The sequence below is a fragment of the Sinohyriopsis cumingii genome, chromosome 4 (assembly GCF_028554795.1).
Source record: "Sinohyriopsis cumingii isolate HCF-2022 chromosome 4, ASM2855479v2, whole genome shotgun sequence".
Taxonomy (NCBI): Eukaryota; Metazoa; Mollusca; class Bivalvia; order Unionida; family Unionidae; genus Sinohyriopsis; species Sinohyriopsis cumingii.
The window spans coordinates 115,134,979-115,156,751 of record NC_142964.1 but is presented as its reverse complement, the minus strand read 5'-3'; the positions used below and the strand labels follow the sequence as shown (position 1 = coordinate 115,156,751).

The 21,773-nt window shown below is 38.0% G+C and overlaps 1 protein-coding gene across 1 annotated transcript in view; it reads left to right on the top strand.

Annotated features, from left to right (window-relative positions):
- The window catches only part of LOC149801928 (uncharacterized), a 122,761-nt gene that overhangs the window by 70,283 nt on the left and 30,705 nt on the right, over positions 1-21,773 (top strand). Inside the window, exons 19-22 of the mRNA XM_089956309.1 lie at positions 14,050-14,130; positions 14,656-14,769; positions 16,542-16,667; positions 20,015-20,083. Coding sequence (XP_089812435.1) covers positions 14,050-14,130; positions 14,656-14,769; positions 16,542-16,667; positions 20,015-20,083 — 390 coding nt within the window. The remainder of the gene's footprint in view (positions 1-14,049; positions 14,131-14,655; positions 14,770-16,541; positions 16,668-20,014; positions 20,084-21,773) is intronic.

The window sequence follows — 21,773 nt, the reverse complement described above, 5'->3', positions numbered from 1 at the left end:
GTGACCCCGTCACCGGCTTCGTCACTGGCTTCGTCAATAACAATTCTTCGAAGCTGATTTATCCTCCGTACTCTGGACACTGCAAGATAGACTAGATTGGACCATTCGATGCGATTATCAACTATCCAAACAATTGTGTCTGTGATGGTTAGTCCCTGTGAGGAATGTATTGTTGTTGCGTATCCTAGCGTCCACGGGGATTTATCAGCACGTAGCGCGTCCTCGACGACGCTGATATCAACGAGCACAATATCATTCAGCACGAGAAATTGTTTTTCTGTCCGGCCTGGAATTTCAACTTCAGTGTTTTGCCGCCGTGTGTCCGCGGGTCTATAACATAACGGCACTGGGCGCGTTGGAAACTTTTCCTTATGCAACGTAAACAACTTCCGCTGAAGTGTGTCCCTGACTATCTTTCTACTCGCTACAATCAAATCGTTTGGTCTCCATGTTTCCCAGAATTCATTTAACGGCGTTTCCGGAATCACCTCGCGGATTATTTCACATTGAATTCTATCCGGCTGTAATCTGATTAATTTTTTAACCCCGCGCAGTTGTTCATCAAGTGCTCGGTAATCAGTATCGGTTTCTTCATAATAGTCCACAAAACCCTTTAACCAATCATGTGGGCCCTCGCCGACAAATGGTGGTGGTTGACCATGGTCGCCACACATGATCACCGCTGTATTCGCGAGCAGCAACCAATCAAGAAACATTCGTAAAGTATCTAACGAAACAGTACATATCTCATCCCAAATGATAACCCCAGGAATAAATTTTTCACCCATTCGATCAGGAGTCCACTCACCGCCGCTGTATCGAAAAAAGCTGTGATAAGTAACGGCGTCAACATTTCGTTGTTTTATCTCTCGCGCTAGTCTATGGGTCGGTGTAAGCACGATTATACTTGCCCGCGTTCGAAATAATTCAATTGCCCGAGTCGTTTTTCCCGACCCACCACAGCCGCTTAAATAAACTGTTTTGTATCTACAAATTGGATCAGAACACGGTGGTGCATTAGACCATTCTGATAAATTATCACCGCGTAAGTAATTATTTTCAACGGTGACATCTGCTGACGGGGAATAATCGCGTCGTATTTCATTTTTAATTCTCCATATACCCCAACTCTCGTCCGGACTAGTAAACTCGGCTAAGTTTCCCTTGTACTTTACGTCTATATAAAATGAATCAACGGCTACTCTAACCGCGGTGTCAGGGAATCTATTTATCATCGAGAATAAATTGATAGCGGCGTAACCCAGCATAGACGCCCTCAAATGCGGATATGCCGGGCTGTCTCCATCGCTGTAGGAAACAACTGTACCCAACTTTGTTCCATTGGACAAGAAAGCTGTTTTGCAGTTCACGTATCTATTTTTTGCCACTGCGTCCTTGATTACGAAATCATATTCTGCGTCATCTATAATCAGTCGTGAGCAATATCGTTTGTAATCGCAGTTTTTTCCACCTTGTGTGAACTTACCGATTATTCTTCTACCGAGATCTTTTGCCTCGCGGTTTCGTTGGTTGAATATCCTCCTGGACCATTCGATGATATATTCCTCGTCGGCATCAATGTGTTTTCTGGACTCGTCAATTATGCTATCTAGACGCTCCGGTTCTGGTAACCAGACTTCAGTCTGCGCTCGGTATGATATAATCGCGTCACTGACAATCAACGATACAAGCATGCTACAATCAATCATGTACCGTAGCAGCGCTATTGGCAACCACTTCTTTTCAGCCATGTGTCTACCGATCCAAATATAGCAACAGCGATGAAGTCCTGCCGCGAACTCAAATGATACTATGCGAGCGAATCCGGTTAAATCAAAATCAGGCAGTGGTCCATTAATAGCAACACGAGTCATTTCATGTCTGGGGTGTCCAAATCGTTTGAAATACTCAGCGGCGGATCCATACCCGAGAAAACTCGCTGGATAACAGGCAACCATATCAACGGAAATCATAGCGTCGCGGTTGTATTCAGTGTTCCATAGTCCACCGTGATAATATTCCAAACAACTGGATTGTACATCCGGTAGAAATTCCTTGCGCGTTGGTCTCCACGCATTTTTCCTTGCTGCAACATGAGCTACAACCGATGGAATCGTAAAACAATTTGTTAGCAGTTGTTCATCATGCTCTTCAAATTCCATGGCGGTTTTTTTCATCCTGTTGTGAAACGCTTCAGTGCGATATAATTCACCGTTTGGTCTTACAAACTGATCAAAGGTATCCGCATCGTTTTCAGCGCTGCGAAGTAACCACACTGACACAGGGTTGTTTTTACACAAACAAGCAATAGCATCAAATAGTTTCCTCTCCGCGATAAAACCATCCTTGGAGAATTGTTCTCCTAAAAATTCTTCGGGTATATACTTTACTGTTCTATCCCGTGGAAATATTGTGATCGCGGGCGTCCATGCGTGTTCGTTATGATCAATAATTTTGATTGGGGCCCCATTTGATTTGTACTTTGATTCGTATAATACTTCACCGGTTATCGTTGTAACGGTTATTGGAAATCTCAGCGATGTTTCTAATCTCGCTATGTCGCTGATGGTTGCTCCACGCTCTTTTACGGTTAGTTCCCACTGGTTGATTTTGCTACGTCGTAAATCAGTCAATTTGTTTCCTCGACACGCATTTGTAAAATGCTCTATTACTCGTTCTCCTACACAATTTATCCCCGTTGACTGTTTCATTGGTTTCAGTTTTCCGATATCAGGTTTCTTATTTAACGGGTATATTCCATAAACAACTGCTGTTTCAGGATACGCTCGTTCATAGTATGGTCTGTCAATTCCGGTTAACAGCCCCGGCTTGGAGTCGCGGCTAACAATGACTGTTTTCATGTCGCTGAGAACTGGTTCAAATTTATCACGTATGATCCAATTACCTGATTCCACCCGGACAATGAATTTTACTCTGAAGAAATACCTTTTACCGTCAAGTTGTGATATTATCGTTGCTGCGCGGTTGTCGTTCATGGTAGCATCAACAACGCCATCAATTCGAAATGTTGACCAACTATGAGATGTGCCATCACGCTTGAATTCATCGATACAATCGCGTATTTTACTCAACAGGGTTCTATCGTTTATTAACGCTTTTGGTGTGTCCTTGAGGACTCTATCGAGATTGAACTTAATATTTTTCCGGGGCTTAATTGCTGCCAATCTCTCGAACTCATCCATATAATTAAAACAAGTATTTAAATGAAAGAATATAGTATAATGAATCACTGCAAATGGTTGATGATTGGGTCGACAACCCCGTGCAATAAATCATGTAGAGGTGAATTCTGCGGATATCATTTACAAAGCGTTCGTAATGGTTCTCTTGGCCCCCTCCCGTGCTTGGTTTGCCACGTCGGTGTAAGAGGAAAATCGCAGTTGTGTATTAATTGTGGCGGAAAGCGATACAGGGAACTAAAATGCTATTATGACAAGCGAATTAAAAACGCCGTCATTGACCCCACCGCTGACTTCGTCATCAAAACCCCCCAAGACTATGTTGAAAGATTCATAATTAAACCAAATAATAAATTAGACAAATAGTATTATTATATAAATGGACCAAGAATTTCAGCCGCATCCTGTGCTCGTCAGTTACGAGGCATCTCGCGACGGCATTGTTAGAAACCGCAAACTGAAGAAGCCGGTTGGTACCGTAAATAATCACGGGTATTTGCAATTTGGTGCTGGAAAGAAGACATATTTTGTTCACAGAATCATCTATGAATGTTTTCACGGATTAATCGAAAATGGACTTGTGATTGATCATATTAATAATAATAAGACTGATAATTGTCTTATAAACTTGCAAGCTATCTCTCAAAGTCAAAATACCAAAAAAGGCCAAACCGGTAAATACCCAAAGAAAGCAAAACCCGTAAAGTCATTTGATACAACAACTCACGAGGAAAAAATATTTCAGTCGATGAATGAAGCCAGTAGATACTTTGACATTTGTATCGCCTCAATACGAAAAGTAGCAGAACGAGTATATCAAACAGCAATCTCAAAAAAGACCGGGCATAGAATTCGATTTTCATATGTAGATACGAAGTCACCGGCGCCTATGGCGCTGACGAAGTCGCCATGACAATAAATTGTCCATTCCGGAAGAAAACAAAGTATGAACACCTCGGGATTGATACACGGGGTTTCATTTTTTTTAATTTAAAAACAAGATGTTCTATAAGAATAATGAATATCGAAGACATCAATAATATATTAGCCGAGATTTCAAAATTAAAAAATCAAGGAATTGAATTATCTGATGGTCTCGACAGTGAAAAAATATTATCCGATTATGAAATTATTAACGAACAATCGAAACGATTAATGAAAACTTGTACCACAATGACGCAAATGCATTCATTGGACTATTCACTGCCGTTGAAATAATACGAAAAAAACTTGGACGTGTTTATGAACGACGCTGGGAGATTTCTAGTAAGATCAAAAACATTAGAAGGATTTATAGACGGAGCCTCCGATGACACACTGGGCGAGAAATTAGAAATTGCTTCGCAATTGCAATAATGGTAGGCGAATCACTTACTACTCGGCTAGCCAGAGAGCGGCTAGCAGCGCTTAAAAAGTTCATACCGTTACGAGACAGGGTCCGAGAACAACTTCAAACGCGACAACAAATGCAAACCGATTTTACTGTTGGAAGCGAACAACTCTTTGCCCCGGTAACTAAAGCGACCAAAGATGTTACGGCGGCAACTGTGCCCGTCCTCGATGCGCTTGAAAAGATAGCGGCAGAGACAAAACAAACAAAAAGGTCTTTAGAAACACTCCCTGCAAAAATAGCGGCTGCTACAACACGGAGGCCACCACCACTCGCTATAACCGAACCACAAGAACCCTATGTTACAATGACCGACGAAGAAGAATTAGGCGCCACCGCAAGAGAACCAGAAGAAGAATACCGGAAGAAGAAATACCGGAAGAAGAAATACCGGAAGAAAAAGAGGAGAATATACCCCGTATTGTACTCAAGAAGAGCACAATAGATGAAATTAGAGGCTTCAGCCATGAAGAATTAATTAATTTTGCTGCCAACAATTTTGCTAAGAGCATACGAGATAAGAAGCATATCAATAGCGGTTACGAGAAAAATATAAAGTCGTTAAAGGATTGGACAAGAATGGTGTATTTAGCGAGTAAATATAAAGATGCATTACCACTGCGTGATAATAAATATATAATATTCCACAATAAAGTAAAAAGTATAAAACCAAAAAAAGGAAAAGGATACTCTGTTGGTAAAGAATCCTACGGCGTTACCTGTCCTGGTAGTGTTCTCAGTGATATATCATGGCTAGAGGTACTAATTGGAGGAAAACGAGCCGGAAATAACTCTCCGGAAATAATCAATGAGGCCGCTGATATTTGCAAGCGGTTATTTGCAGGCGGTATTATGGACATTAATGCATATCGAACGCTCATAGACGAACTCGTGGATGATTTAAAAAAATTATAAAATTATAAAATTATCGTTTTTGTTAATTTTTAACCGTTTTTTGACTGTTTTTGACCGTTTTTTGACTGTTTTTGGCCATTTTTTGACTGTTTTTGACCATTTTTTGAGGGCAAAAACCCAAGGAAATCATTTAGAGAAAATCGATGTTTTTCTGAAAAATCGAGAAAAAAACGACTATAGGCAACAAAAAACGACCAAAAATGACTAAAAATCAAGAAAAAACCAGAAAAAAACCGGATTTTTATCGAGGGCAAAAACCCAAGGAAATTTTGATAAAATTTATTCCGGTTTTCCACACGGCGGTGGGGGGGGGGTAATCAATCACTGGTGATCACAATCACTGGTGATCACAATCACTGGTGATCACAATCACTAATTGGAAAACTGGTGTTTTTAATAAGGATGATCATACACTACAACCACGATAAACCAGTACTCGTCTACGTGGTAAACTCGCGATTGCCTGTTTACCGCGTGTACTATGGAGATGGTCTCGGTAGCACCATTGCGGGGTTATTTACAAGAATGGCTCCAAAAGTAGCGCCGTTAGCCAAACAATTAGGAATGAAGGCTATTGATGTTATTCGTGATAAGGGTATTAGTGCCATTGGAGATGTTGCCGGAAAGGCGCTTTCAGCCGCACAGGACAAACTAATGTCATTGGTAAAATCCAGGAGAAAAAAACAGATGCCATCAACGACAGTGATGCCTGCGAATGTCAGTAAAGTAATAAATAACGCCGTGGAAGAAAAACTAGAGTCGTTGGCGACTTCGCCATCAGCCGATGCGGCAACCAACGCGCTCATGAACGCGATAGCGGGGAGTGGTCTACGACGAAAACGACGTTGATGGATTTCAATTGAAAACACCGACATGAATAATAATAAAATGTTTGCGCGAACCGCTGACCCCGCGTTTGATATGGACGCCCCAGTGCGCAGGGATGATTCTGTCCGTGATTATCAATATTATTCTTATTATGCAGCGCAACCTGACCTACGATCGCGAATTGAACTTCAAGTCCAAGATACCAGTAAATATTTTTTGCCGTGTGAAGCGTTTATCGAAATTGAGGGAGAACTCGTGACAAATGCCGCCGACAATGCACCATACGCAGATGACCATCGTGTTCGAGTTGGCTTCGTCAACAACGGTATCATGGCGTTATTTGAGAGCGCCAGATATCTTATTGACGGGCGAGAAATTGAATCAATAGAACGCGAGGTTGATGTTGCAACGACGATAATTGGGTTGGCGAGATACTCGGATGATTATACAAGATCGGCGGGCCCATCTATAATGTTCGCAAAGGACTCCACCGATAACGCTGACCATCTTCAGTGCGTTAACGTGCTGGTGGAAAGAGATACCGCAACTGACCCACAGGCTGAAGCAAATAACCCAGACCACAGAGCAAGACCAGGCGCTAATTTCAATATTATAAAAAGTCTTAACGATAATTACAATATGGGATTCGCAACACGAGTAGGGATGTTGCAAGGACCACGCCGAAAGTTTTCATGCGCGATTCCACTCCATCACATATTTGGATTCTGCAGAAATGTTAGAAAGGTCATCTATGGGGCTAAGCATACAATTGCCCTGACGCGAAGGGGCGATGATAACAATGCAATATGGCATGCTGCTGGCGTCGCTGCCGGTAAAGTCATTTTAACTAAAATGGCATTGTGGATGCCGGTGCTGACTCCATCAGTTACCACGGAAGCACGATTGTTAGCATTTATGGAACAGGGGGGGAAATCGTTGTTGAGTTGGCTAGCGGTAACAACTGATGCTAAAGAGGATAACGTCGCCGATACGTTTACATGGCACTTGGCATCAAAACAGGGTGTTTCAGCCCCGCGTCATATATTCATAGCGCTACAGAATAGGGAACGATTGGGCAGTCAAGAACGCAGCCATATGATATTTGATCGATTAGGAGTCATGGAGGTTTCGCTGAGAATAAACGGACAACAGGAACCATCCGAGGATATACAGCTTAATTACGGCGACAACCATATCGCACGTGTGTATCATCGATTGCTGTCATATATGGGCCATGATCAAAACGTCGACACTGGTTTGCAAATATCACAACTTGATTTTAAAAACCTGTATCCGATTTATTACTTTTCGTTGGAACATCTTGATTTAACGAGACAATCCGTCGTTGATATACACTTCCGAGCTCGTATAGCCCCGGCTGGTGCCAATTATAGAGCGGTTGCTGTCATTCTCAGCGATAAATCAATGCTGCTAGAAGGCGTTGGTGGACGAATGAGAATCGTTGATGCGCCAGTGGAAAACATGTAATTGAAAGCACAAAACGCGTTTACAATAAAATGTCGTATAGTGTCGTCAGTGTAGAGTTGACTGATGGTCAAGTCAAGAAATTACGATCAAAGTCGGCTAAACAATGCGGGACCACAATAACGCTGAAGCCGTCACAGATGGCGGGTGGTAATCATAAGATATCGTTGACGGCGCGTCAAATAAAACATTTCAATGATGCGATGAAGAATAAAAAGGGTGTTCAAATAGATTTCTCGACCGCAGCAATTAAAAACATGGAAAAGACCGGTGGGATATTTCCGCTGTTAGCTGCGATTCCAGCGTTGATTGCCGCGGCGGCCCCAGCAGTGGCTAAGGCGGCGGCGTTAGGAGCCGTTGGTACCGCGGCGGGAATGGCATTGAAGAAGGCAACCGGGAAAGGCTACAAAAAAAAACGACCCGTGGCCGGAAAGGGTCTAAGACTACCGGGAACCCCGTATTCATGGTACTCGGGGAAGGGTCTAAGACTACCGGGAACCGTTTAATGACTCCAATGTCTAATTTTGATTTAATAGACGCCGCAAACGCGCTAGCGATAAAAAACTTCAGAGGTGTTTTTATGAGGGACCAATTACCGGCGGCACCAAGGAATATTGAAACCGGTATAATTAACCTCGATGGGTCCTCTGGAGCGGGAACTCATTGGGTTGCGTACGCGATTGATCCGCGTGCGATCGTCTATTTTGATTCATACGGGTTAGCCCCGCCGAAAGAGTTCATGCGGTATGTCCGGGCGTGTTCAGCCCGGGTTTTTTATTCCACGCTGCCAACACAGCGATTAAGTGACCCACCGATATGTGGCCGCGAGGTATTAAACGTACTTGCGGCGATTTCATCATCGCGAAAACCACCTCATGTGGTTGTAAACGAATACACTAGTGGGGTCGTAGAAGCTCAACGGATTTTAGAGAATAACATTTACAATAATAATGATTGATATCTGGGGACGACCGGTTTCGGCGCTGAAAAAGCCCACGGAAACGCCCGCCACCGATGACATAAAAAAACTAATTGAGGATGAAATCGCTGATACGTTGAATTTAACCAGTGTTGACCCGGGCGAAATAGTTGTATTTCAAGACCGCCAGGGTAAATTGAAATCCAGTAATGTGTCGCTGGATGACGTTTTAATACGACAGCGTGATGCCGCCGAGGACACTATCGCGCTGTATACCAGCGACGGACGACTCAAACCGGGTGAATCCATCTTGACGATAAATGGAAAAATAAGTACACTTGGTGACAATTATATAACCATGTCAAATTCGTTAAAGGGTTTACGTAGTGAATTTAACTTGCATGAAGAACAGTTCAGGTCGATGCTAACGCATTTAGACAATGTGCAAGACATTGTCGATAGTTTTTTTCGGGGACCCCCGACGGCAACCGAACCGAATTTTGTAATGATAAAAAATGCTATTTCGGAACTTATGGCGCTGTCGGCCAATTTACCCCCGTTGCGAAAAAATGTTAACAGGATCGATGACAACTTTGATAAATTCTTTGGTAAAAAAAATACCAAGCCGGATGAGATTACAATAACTATAAATGATATCACTGCGTATGGACAGGAAATAAAAACAATCAAAACTGATGTTGCAACAAACAAAAGGAGTGTAGACGCGCATGAACGGGAAATAGAAATAATCGGCGCTAATGTTGCAACGATCATAAATAATGTAGACTCGCATGGACGGAAAATAGAAACAATCAAAACTGATGTTACAACGATCATAAATAATATGGACGCGCATACACAGGAAATAGGAACAATCAAAACTGATATTGAAGCGAACAGAAAGAGTGCGGACGCGCATACACAGGAAATAGGAACAATCAAAACTGATATTGAAGCGAACAAAAAAAATGTAGACGCGTATTGGCGGGGAATAGGATTAATTAAAACTGATGTTGCAGCGAATAAAAAAGGTATAGACGTGCATACATATGAAATAGAAACAATCAAACTTGATGTTGCAGCGAACAAAAAAAGTATAACCGAGAATACACGGGAAATAGAAACAATCAAAACTAATGTTGCAGCGAACAAGAATAATATAGACGCGCATTGGCGGGAAGTAGGAATAATCAGAACTGATGTTGAAACGATTAAAGACGGACTACCGAGAGTAGCAGAGCAATTCGAAAAAATAAAAATCCCTCATGAAAACACCATCAACACAGTATACACAATTCAGCATGGATCATTCGATTGGACTCCTACACAGAATACAGTAAATATTACCGCAACTGTTAAGGGCATTTATCGATTGACACTGGTTTCAATGATGCAGTTTAATATATTATCGTCGAGTTCATCCGGGTTTAACAATACAATATCAACAATTATAGACAGGAACGCAACTGAACTATTTACAATTTATGCCGTTGATAGAAATCTAGCCGGGGCAAACATCACATGGTATGTGGAATTCGTAGCGAATCTAAGTAATTAAAAACACTAGCTCTTTTAAAATAAAAATGACCACCAAGGAAATTGAATCAGAGGTATCACCGACGTCACATCAATATCGATTCGATACCGCAAAAGAATTTTCCGCGAACTTGAAAACGCTTTCCGAACAATACCGTGCAAAAATAAAAAAATACCGCCGAAAAATAACCGCCATCGACGCGGTCGTGTACTCGGTGTCGGGTATAGTAGCTGGCGCCGGTGTTATTTTATCCACGGTGACCACGATAGCCCCGATCGCTGTTCCAATCGCTGTCTCCGCGATGACAACAGTTGCTGGAGTCGCCAACGCAATCACTAGGAAGATATCATCGTGTTTTCAGAAAAAACTCAACGAGTATACAGTAAAACATCAAATAGTACCCGACGCGTACTCGAAATTATCCGGGTTGATCTCGTTGTCAATTGATAATTTGTTCATATCCGATGTTGAATTCTCCACGATGGTCCAGTTGTATAGCTCCGCGATGTCAAAAATCGAGGATTTTCAACTGGAAGCCGGAACCACCTGGTTGTTGAAATTAGACACTAAAGACAACGAATAATAATAATGTCGCTGAACCCCGAAGGGTTTCAATTACTTCAGCGGATCGCGGAGAACACCACTCCGGTACAAACAAATATGATATCGATAACGTCAACGAAACCCGAATTCAGTGTGAACTTCCCGTCGCCGGTTCCAGTGAAGGAAATAGCGCTGGCAAAATTGCGAGTATATCACAGTTGGCCTAATATTCGAGCGGACGCATTTAACGGACAACAACCTAATAACTCGCTGGTTTTTGCACGGACAAATAAACCCGATGGGACCCCAGACTGGGAGGAGGTTACAATACCAACTGGGTCATACCAAATAGAACAAATCAATAAAGAATTTCAACGCAGGATAAAATCGATCACAGGAAAGGAATCAAAAATCGCTATTACGGTTCATGAACCGACGTTATCGTCGACGATTGAAATAAGCACACCGGGGTATATGGTTGATATTTATAACAGTTCAATAAGAACCATACTAGGATGGCCTGAGAATCCACCTCATAAAACCCCCGCGGACAAGCAATCGTATCATGATATTAATCCCAATTATCAAAATAAATTGTATAATATGAAAAACGCGTTATTACCCAGTATATTTGCATTTCAAGACAGGAATAACATGCAATGGTATTTTCAGCATGGGGAAACTCCTAAATTGCACACCACATTCGTAATTAGTTTAAAGAATATCACTGATATGTTTGCCGAAATTAATCATTATTACCAATTACAACTAGAACAGCTACGAGAGACAAAAGCACAAAAACACGTTGAGGTGTTAAATCAACTTTTATCAGACATGGAATATATCAATGAACGAATCGTTAAAGTAATATCCAATAGCAGCGATGATAATAAACAAAAATTCCTAACCGAGTATAATATCACAGAAGCCGATTTACCTGATTTCAAGTTTCCAGGATACAATGCGCCAGAACTAAGAAAGTCTCTTAATGATTTTATCAGTTCATCAACTCATATCCTCAGACACGATAACGGAGATGATGGTAGGCATATTGCTCCATACAACGTAAATATCGCATCGGTGATAGCAATTAATCTAGTGTGTGATGCTATCGAAGGGAGTTACCAGGTGGATACCAATCAATCAAATCAAGCTCAACAGGGATATATCCTTTATTCATTTTCACCAACAGCCCCTCCGGGATATTTAATCGTTGAGAATCTGATTAATCCGGTCTATATGCGATGCCATGATCGGTTTTTAACGAGAATTAATTTTAAACTCACCGATCAGTCAAATAACCTAATTGATCTACAGGAGGAGGAGTTAGTGATCACTCTGTTTGTAAGATCATAAAGACCCTCATTGTAAATAACCATTTAGCAGCAGAGGGGGCGATGACATTGACGCGGTCGTCGATGTGCTTACCGGACGCTGACAACGCTGGGGATCGACGCGCAGAAGGTGTTAATTAAACCAAATGACGATTGGACGATCCCCCCAACGACGTCGTCGTTTTTTTTTTTACCAGCGCTGACTACACCGGATCCGCTGAGTGCAGAAAGTAATAATTAAGCAAAATAACGATTGGACAAAATGTCGGATTCGCCCCCTCTGCTGCTCCACTGCATTGAATGAGAATGTTGAAACCAACTTTAATACAATTTATGAACAGTGGCAACATTTCTTTTAAGTTGGATTTTTACTCCATATATAAAATGCAAAAGAATGATTTTTATTCAGTTGTCAAAATAGTACTCAGATGTGATTAAATTTTGAAGAATGTAATTCAGGAAGCTGTAAGAATCAGCAAAGCCCATTAGTCATTCTGAAGTATACAATATCTTTTGAAATAGGAATTACCACCAGAATGTAGCACATTCAAAAAGCTGAATTAAACTCTCACAATAATTCTTTTTATTATAATAATTATTCATTATCTTAATCTTCTTATAATTGATCCATTCTTTCAGGTTGATTTTAATCATGAAATAAATTATTGAAAGACAATAATATGCACGTGTTCATGTTTGCACAGTTGATTTGTCTTGATAAAATGTTAACACCCACACTGGACAGAAGTGCATATTACTGCTGTATTACCTCTAAAGCCCCTATTATACTTGAAAATATTATGTTCTTCCCCTTCCTCCAATGAAATGGTCAGTCCCAGATGTGATATATATTAATTTTTTTATAGAGACAAGCATATCTCATGATCAGACTGCATCAAATACAGTTCTGACAATGCTAACAATTTGTATATCAATATTTTTGCGACATGATTTTATCTAAGTTTTATTATATTTTCTTCATGGCTATAAATCCTACAGAATATCTTTAGTTAAATTTTCACATGTGACCTGAGTATCTTAAGAGCTTAGTAGTTACATAGGATCTATAAATAGATGCTTATGTATATGCTGACAATTGTTAATAATAATCTTAATAATAATACAAATGGCACATTTGGATTAATTTATCAGTGGCTGGTAGCTTTCAAAGTTTCTAGAATATTTCAGTAACTTCCTATTGGTTGGGCTAGATTACATGAATAGGCCAAATCAATGCAAAATGAGAAGTGTATTCTGACACATGGGCTCATTTGCTTAATACAGTCACAATAGATGGTGTATATAAGGAGAGAATTAAGGAATCAAATTCAGATTTTTTCTGTTACTAGGTTATGACCATTGACAATGCTAAGTCTGCCAAATATTTTTTTTGTAAATTTATTAAATGTTTTGAAAAAACAGCTAATAATTTTCAAAATTCAGATTTGAATTTCCTATCATTCTCTATAGGCTAATATGAAAAGCTTATTCTCAATTAGAAAACATTGCTTTTTTGGTCAGGCACATTGACCCTCTTCCATCCTTGGAACCTCAAAAATCTCTAAACACTGTCTGTGAATATTGCAGGCATGACCCATCCCTACAAATAAATATTTTCGAGAAAGTAGAATTTAATCAGAACTTCATGCATTACTTCCAAAATATGGTATGAAACAACCTTTTGTCTTTATTTAAAGCTGATGAAGATTGACAGAATATTTTTGTTGTTGCAGTATGATGTAGCTTAGACTGAATCCATTTCAGTTATCAAGTCTTTACATGCAGTTTGATTTGTTGTAACAAACTGCAAGTGTCAACAATATTTATTAATATTTTAGCTTTACTGTTTATGCCAGAAATAAACTATTTGCTGTCATAGTTAACTTCTTTTTTGTCAGAGGATCTGGATTTTCATCTGGAAGAGAAATATGAAAGCAAGCAAATCTGGACATCTATTGCAGCAATGGAAGCTAATAAAGGTTAGTTCATGTTAAAGGATGTTTTTGAACATTGGCTTGCTTGTTTTTATCAGGATATTGGATTTTTGTTGGATTTTAAAGTTCTTCAAACACACCAAGACTGATGAAATTAAGAGTCCCTTGAAGTATATAGGAAACTGGCAGACAGATAAACTCAAATGTCTTAAAAATCATATCAGACAAAGGCAATTCTCCAACATGAAAACATGGTGTGATAGGTATAATGAATTTTACCTATCTTTGAGAAGTAAAAAAACTTAAAATACTTTTAAATTGACTGTGCTAAGGAGATTATACAACTTTTCGAAATCCAATTATATCTATTTTTGGCTTCATTGAAAGAAAAAGAGACCAGTGTTTATAAACCAGAAGAGAATCATTTAATTTGATCCATCAATTTCAATGTAGAAAATATTTGTGAACAAATGTTGTATCTGTGGTGGTGTAATAATACTAATTGAACATTTTACAGAAACACCTAATTGTGATATGGATTGGTGATTTATTTGATTTTTCTGATTGTAGCCAGCCAGAGAGAAAGAGGGTCTGTTGATTCTGTTATATGTATCGACACTTCAGCCAGCATGAGGGGAGAAGAATGGACTCAGGTTAAGACCTTTTACATGGAGTTTTTAAGTGGTAAGTTATCCCAAGATATGGACTATATGTGTCTGTTCTGAGTCATATCCCAAGACATGGTTGTATGTGTCTGTGCTAAGTATACCATACCCTGAGACATGGAGTGTGTGTGTGTCTATGCTGAGTAATATAATATAACCCAAGTATGTATCTGTCCAGAGTAGTATAGCATACCCTGAGACATGCATTGTGTGTGTCTATGTTGAGTAGTATAACATAGCCTGAGAGATGGATTGCATATGTCTATGCTAAATATTGTAACATACTATGAGATATGGAGTGTGTGTGTCTGTGCTGAGTGATATATCATACCCCAAAGACATAGATTGGGTGTGTCTATGCTGAGTGGTATAACATACCCTGAGACATGGATTGTATGTGTCTTTGTTGAGTGGTATAACATAACCTGAGACATAGATTGTACTCATCTCTGCTGAGTAGTTTAGCATACCCAGAGACTTTGATTGTATGTGTCTATGCTGAGTAGTACTATAACATAACCCATGACTTGGATTGTACGTGTCTATCCAGAGTAGTGTAGCCTAACCCATGACATGGAGTGTGTGTGTCTATGCTGAGTAGTATAACATGCCTTGGATATAGAGTGTGTTTGTCTGTGCTGAATAGTACACCATACCCTGAGACATGGAGTGTGTGTGTCTGTGCTGCGTAGTATAGCATAACCCATGACATGGAGTGTACGTGTGTATGCTGAGTAGTATAACATAACCCATGATGTGGATTGTATGTCTTTACAGAGTAGTATGACATTTAATGACTTGCTTTTATTCCACACTGTTTATATTATCAGAAATGGTGCAGAATGCTTAATTTTTAAAAATAATTACATATATTTTAATAGTCCATTTTATCAAGCATTTAGATTGGTTGAAATTATATTTGACAGAAAACTGGATGTTACAAGCTCATAACACCAGAAATGAACTAGTATTATTCACTTATTGTGTGCTTGGGCAATATTTATTAAGGATGGCTAAAATACAGTTACGTTATTTATTCTTAAGATTTTTTATTATTTCTTTGAATATTTATAATTATAAGACTGAGGTCATAAATATTGACAATCGATTATGTAGAACTTGTGTATAAGTTTGCTTTGCAAATGTCTGTCTAATCATTGTAGATTTTACAAATAGCTCATTTAAATGAAGACATTATTGTTTGTGTAGTCCTTGTTTTCCCTTTCCTAGTCAGTCACCTTGTGCTCTTCAAGTACTGTTTTATTTATACAGGGAAATGGTTGAAATACTGTGAAATCTGTCTTACATACTCAATTTTGCACATGAGAATTATAAAAATAAAGTTGTCATGGCTGATTTTGTAAGAACATGGATCTGATCCATGAAGTATATCTTTGAAATACTAAGCCTGCACTTGCCATATGTAATACTACAGTTACCATGTTTTGTTTTATTTTGCTAGAGAAAGAGTGACGAAAGGACTTTTTCCTTTAGGACGAATATTATGCCTACAGCTTGAAACAAAGTAACTTTCTTATTGATACTTAAGACCAAAGAAGCAAAAAATAAATTTCCAACATGTTTTATAATAAATACATATGTTATCTATATCACAAGAGTGTACCATACTATTGCTAATGGTTGGATTCAGTTCATACTTGTTTTTAATCATGTAAAAAAGCACCTTTAATTTTTTAATTACTGCAGACAACCTTTGGAAAAACTGTTTATCTCAGTCTTTGAAATTTTGGCATCAAGAGAAAGGTGACTGAAATTATAAATATTTTGCAGGTCTGGAGGACATTAATGTTGAACATCATATGACAGATGATCATGTAGCCTTAGTGGTGTTTGGTTCCATAACTAAAGTAGTAGTGGAACTAACAAATGACTTCTCATCCCTAAGGCAGGAATTTGGTGAGGACTTATTTGCATAATATATGATTATTTAAATATTCTAATTATGGAATGAACCTTTGTAAATTTTTTGGTATGATTGACATTAATATGAAGTTTCATAAACTCATTCATTTCATCAATGTTACATATTATATAATACCTCTGGACTTTAGGAATGACACCATTATGAATTTTAATACAAATGCATAATGTCCTAAGCAAATAAAAATCACATGAAAGTAATTTCACAACACTATTTTTCAGTTAATTCTGTAATTGTTCTCTTTTCTTGATTGAATAAATTTCATTATTTCATTTAATAAATTTCATTAGTAATTATTCATTAAATCTGCAGATAAAGTGTGCTTCTTTCAAATAAGTTTATGAATCTTACCAAATAATTTTTTTTGCAAGCTTTATTTATTCAACTCATTTCACAATTTTAATTCAAATTGATCATTTACCTTCCTTGAAATGCCAACATATGTCCACAGATAGATTGGCATTACACTGAGAGTGGCTATGTACTAAGAGGGGTCATGACACAACAAATGATTTAGAGCAAGGAAAGATAAATACAAGATATACTAAATAGAGCAAGGAAAGAAATACAAGATATACTAAAACGTTCAAAACTAAACATATAGAAAAAATTAATTTCTCTTTCCTCAGGCTGCAGATAAATATATGCATACCATAATGACTGTATGTCATGGGACACTATAAGTCTTGGGACACCCTAAATTATTTTCAGAAGTGATTTTTTTATGACCTATAAATCACTGGGACACAAAATTATAGCAGTTGTCAAGAGTTGAGCATTAGCAGGTTGCTGTAAAGATTTACAGAAGTAACATATCCTTTTTGTCTTCAGTTTATTATTGTTTGTTGAAGCATTATTGCATTAGAATATTGTATCAATGCACCAGTAATTATGTTTTTATTTGCCTTGAAAATGTAAATACCTAGCTCATTAAAACTGTGCTCCTGGTATGAAAAGAATGAACAACAATAGCGTTTGGCTCAATGCTCACATTGAGTTAGCATGTTTACATTACGGCGTCACTGCAAGTACATTGAAGATTTTGACTTGCACTTAATAAAGTACATCCCATTGGATTCAAATTATTGGCACAGTTGTGCTAAACTTTAATAATACTTCAAAATACGATAAAGAGGTTTAAGAAATAATGCTTCAACAATAACTGTAATATCTTAAACACTCAGACATAGTTTGCTTTGATGTAAGCAACCATAAATAAGTACCCGTTTACTTGGCTATGGTAATCATGCTACTCAACCGAGCAAGTGTTCATACCTTAATTGACTGACAATAATAGTCAATGGTTAGTCAGTCCAATATAATTTTGAGGAAGGCCAAATAATTTAGTTCCACTCTTATGCATGGCATCTCATCCTGCTCAACCCACTTTAGATTTTACAACAGTTAATTCATGTGGATTAATGTTGTAGAACAAACAGTTTACTGGCTTTGCTGACAGGCAAAAATCACCCTTTTCACAAACCAGTTTCATAGTTCAAACAATTACCTGGTCTTCTGTGAGAAAACAAAAGACAGCAAACGGAAATGCCAAAACAACCAGCTGTCCAAATTCAGATGTGGAATGAATACTGTGTTGAACGTTACACATTTGTTTTACAGTAAGTTGAAACACAAAACTAAAATGTATCAATGATGATCAGTTATTTCAATATACTTGTATAATTAAAGATGTGTATCATTTCTTATGGTTTACATCACTTCATTAGATTGCTTATATTGCTGAAAATCAGTAACTCTTGAACACATGGGTCAAGATAAATAAAATTGCAATTGATGATTTTGGAGAAAGACGTTTGGTAAAAATGATGAATAAAGCAAAGCTGCATCTATTATTCTTGGGAATAAACAAGGATACACAGTTTGTGCTGTGTAAGTATTGTTCTGTACACTATATATAGACAAGTCACCTGGTAAACTCTAAGTGCCCATGAATTATTGAAGCTTTTATTGACCTTTGTTTTATTTAATATTGGAAAAATCAGAAAATATGCACATGCAAAATAGTAACATAAAAACAATGATAGTAGTTTGTAATAGTGTATTGATGTAGTAAATGAACAAGAGCTGGTCACTGGTGCAGTATGGTAATCTTGCCAATTTGTCTTGGCTTTTCTTTACATATGTAAGTGTTGGGACATCAAAAATGTTATAATTTTTGTAATGCATATAAATCTTGGGATACAAAAAAAGTTATTATTTTTTCATGTCCCAAGACAATCATTACGGTATTATGTTTGTTTGCTTTTTTTAACCCCTTTTTTAAAAAACTGTTTTGATTGTTTAAGAGTCTTTAAGTATTCACTTTGGCTTTAAATCATACTTGACAAACTAATTACGGTTTTGGTATTGCATGATGCTTCTTACATGATAAACTCCTTGATATTCATTAAAATTCACTTCTATTTTTTTGTTTTAAAGAAACATACTGAACAGCATCTTTTTTAAAACCTATATCACACATATAAAACCTATTTATGGTGAAACCCATTTAATATGAATTAATAGATTAATAGTGTGGATTTCCTGAAGTCCCTGTTATTCACATTAGATTGTGTGCTTGCATATATATATATATATATATATATATATATATATATATATATATATATATATATATATATGCATGGCATTAATTTGCGTGTTTCTAGTTTGCATCTGAACATGTTACCCATATATATAAATGTTATGCCTTTTTCTAGATATACAGTTGTTGGAGCCATGGTAAATAATTTGGTAGAGCATCAAACTCATAATCCATAGTTAGCAGGTGTTTGCCTTGGCATGTCCTTGGGAAAGGCACTTAGCTCCCATTTCTGCAGCGTGACACAGCCATTAATATATTAAAGTGCAGTTAAATCTACACCCCCCCACAAAAAAACTAGAGATATGGTCAATTTTCTGGTACCATTGTTTTCTTTAGTTTTGATTTCTACATTAATCTGCATAGTTTTGCTTCTCTGTGCCTAAATGTAAACATTTATTTTCCTCCGATAATGATGTTAATTTTAAATTGCTAAAAATTCCACGTCACATGCATACTGAGACTATTGTACTTTTCCAACCAACAACTGTAAGTTTCAATTTTAGAAAGACTGACATCATGTTACTCTCTGGTTTGCCCTGTACTGGAAATTTACTGATGCAGGAGTCTGGATATCTTTTTTGGTCTAACAATTTGAGTATATATAAATTTTTTATGAGTGTACAATAAAGATACAAACACATGCACACAAACACACACACACACATGCAAAGTGTCATGCATAAAGCAGCTTAATTGTTTTATTTGTATTTATGATAGGTAAAATCAAATTGGGTGGACCTACTCCATTGTTTGGTGGGCTCTTGCTGGCATTTAGTTGCTTGGGAGGTAAGATCTCTATAAACACATTTATCGGTCTTTTCTCTATGATATTATAAATAATGAAATCCCAGCATTGAATAAAATAACATTGTTGCTCTCTTTTTCATATAGTAATTAATAAAACATAGGAAATTTGCCCATTATGTGGGTTAAATCAGAAGACTAAGGAATTCTGGTCAAAAAGGTAGCTGTTAACACAAAAATTTATGACGAGTTTGGAACAAGTTTACAATATCAATAAAATGCTATATAGATCAAAATATATTCTAACTGTTAGGTGGTTAACAGAAATATTTACAACATAAACATTATGAAAAAATTGAACAATCGCAATCATAATGATTTCTAGCAAGTCAGCCAATGGCATTGTAAGAGGTACTCAGTAAGAATGACACAACTAACCCGATAATTCCTGGCAGAGCCTCCACTTTTCTTTTTGCCAGCTTTTTCAGCATTCTAGTCAGCTGCTCCAGCTGATTATTTAACCTACTACTTTGTAATGTCAGAGTCTGCTTTAGGTGTCGGGGTTAAGCGTTATTCTAGTCTTCCTATGGATACATCATCATGTTTTCACCCTTCTGGGACCTTGCTGCCACTGGTCCAAGAATATGTTTCCGTAGCGTTCTTTTCATTTATTCTGACCACCCAATGCTGGTAGACACTAACCATACTAACCCACCATTAAGGTAAGTGTCAAGCTCAAGAGTAATGAGCTGGCCAGCATAGATGATGTCGACATTTGAGGTATTTACAGTGATCTTTGGCTAACTGAAAGAGAGAGGACCAGGGCATCCAGAGCATGAACACTGCAACTATACATATATATCATCACTGGCATTGGCGTTGCCACCACCCAAGAAAACATATGTATCACTGCTGCATTTGGGAACTGTTTCATGCTGTTTGACTTTTAGCTGGTAAATGGTCACATCATACTTCCATTCTGGCCTTTCAGAGTATCTCACCTTCGAGCTGATGTTTAGTGATAGCTTGCATGATCTGACAGTAGTACATGGGGAAAATTGACTGTCATGTAGATCAGAATGCTGTACCATCACATTTTATTGCTAAAAATGAGTGACAATATGTGAAACACCAGCCTAAACACACAAACGAAAAAGCGTGAAGGAAATAGTTATCCATCTTGAGGATGTTGCATGCAACACCAATTTAGCATGTGATACTGAGTCTTTCTACAAGCCTTTTGTTACGTCAGTGTCAGTTGAGGGTGTCCCAAGCCAAATTTATTTCCATGGGATGGCATGATGCCAACAAAAACTGGTTTGCCTTTGTCATCGATATGAGGTCAGTGGGAACCACATGCTAAACAGGTAAAGAACGTCCACTCCACTGAAAACACAAGCAAAGGCACATTGCTGCAAATAAAAAAATATTCAGCATGTTGAAAAACACATTGTCTAAATATAAGTGGTACAACCAACACAAGTGTAAATTGAACCATCAGTTGTATCTAAATTGGAACCACAGCAAGCACAAGCACCAGCGGCCACTATTAGATGTATGGTTGACCTTTATATATGGAATAAAATCATGCAAGTGTGTCTATACCACCATATGCCAATTCTGAGATCCCCTTTACTTTTACTAGGTGGTGTTGGAGTTGTGTATTCGATGATTGCCTAATGCTTGTTAATAATGAAATTAGTCAACCTTGGAGGCCTAGAGAATGAAGATG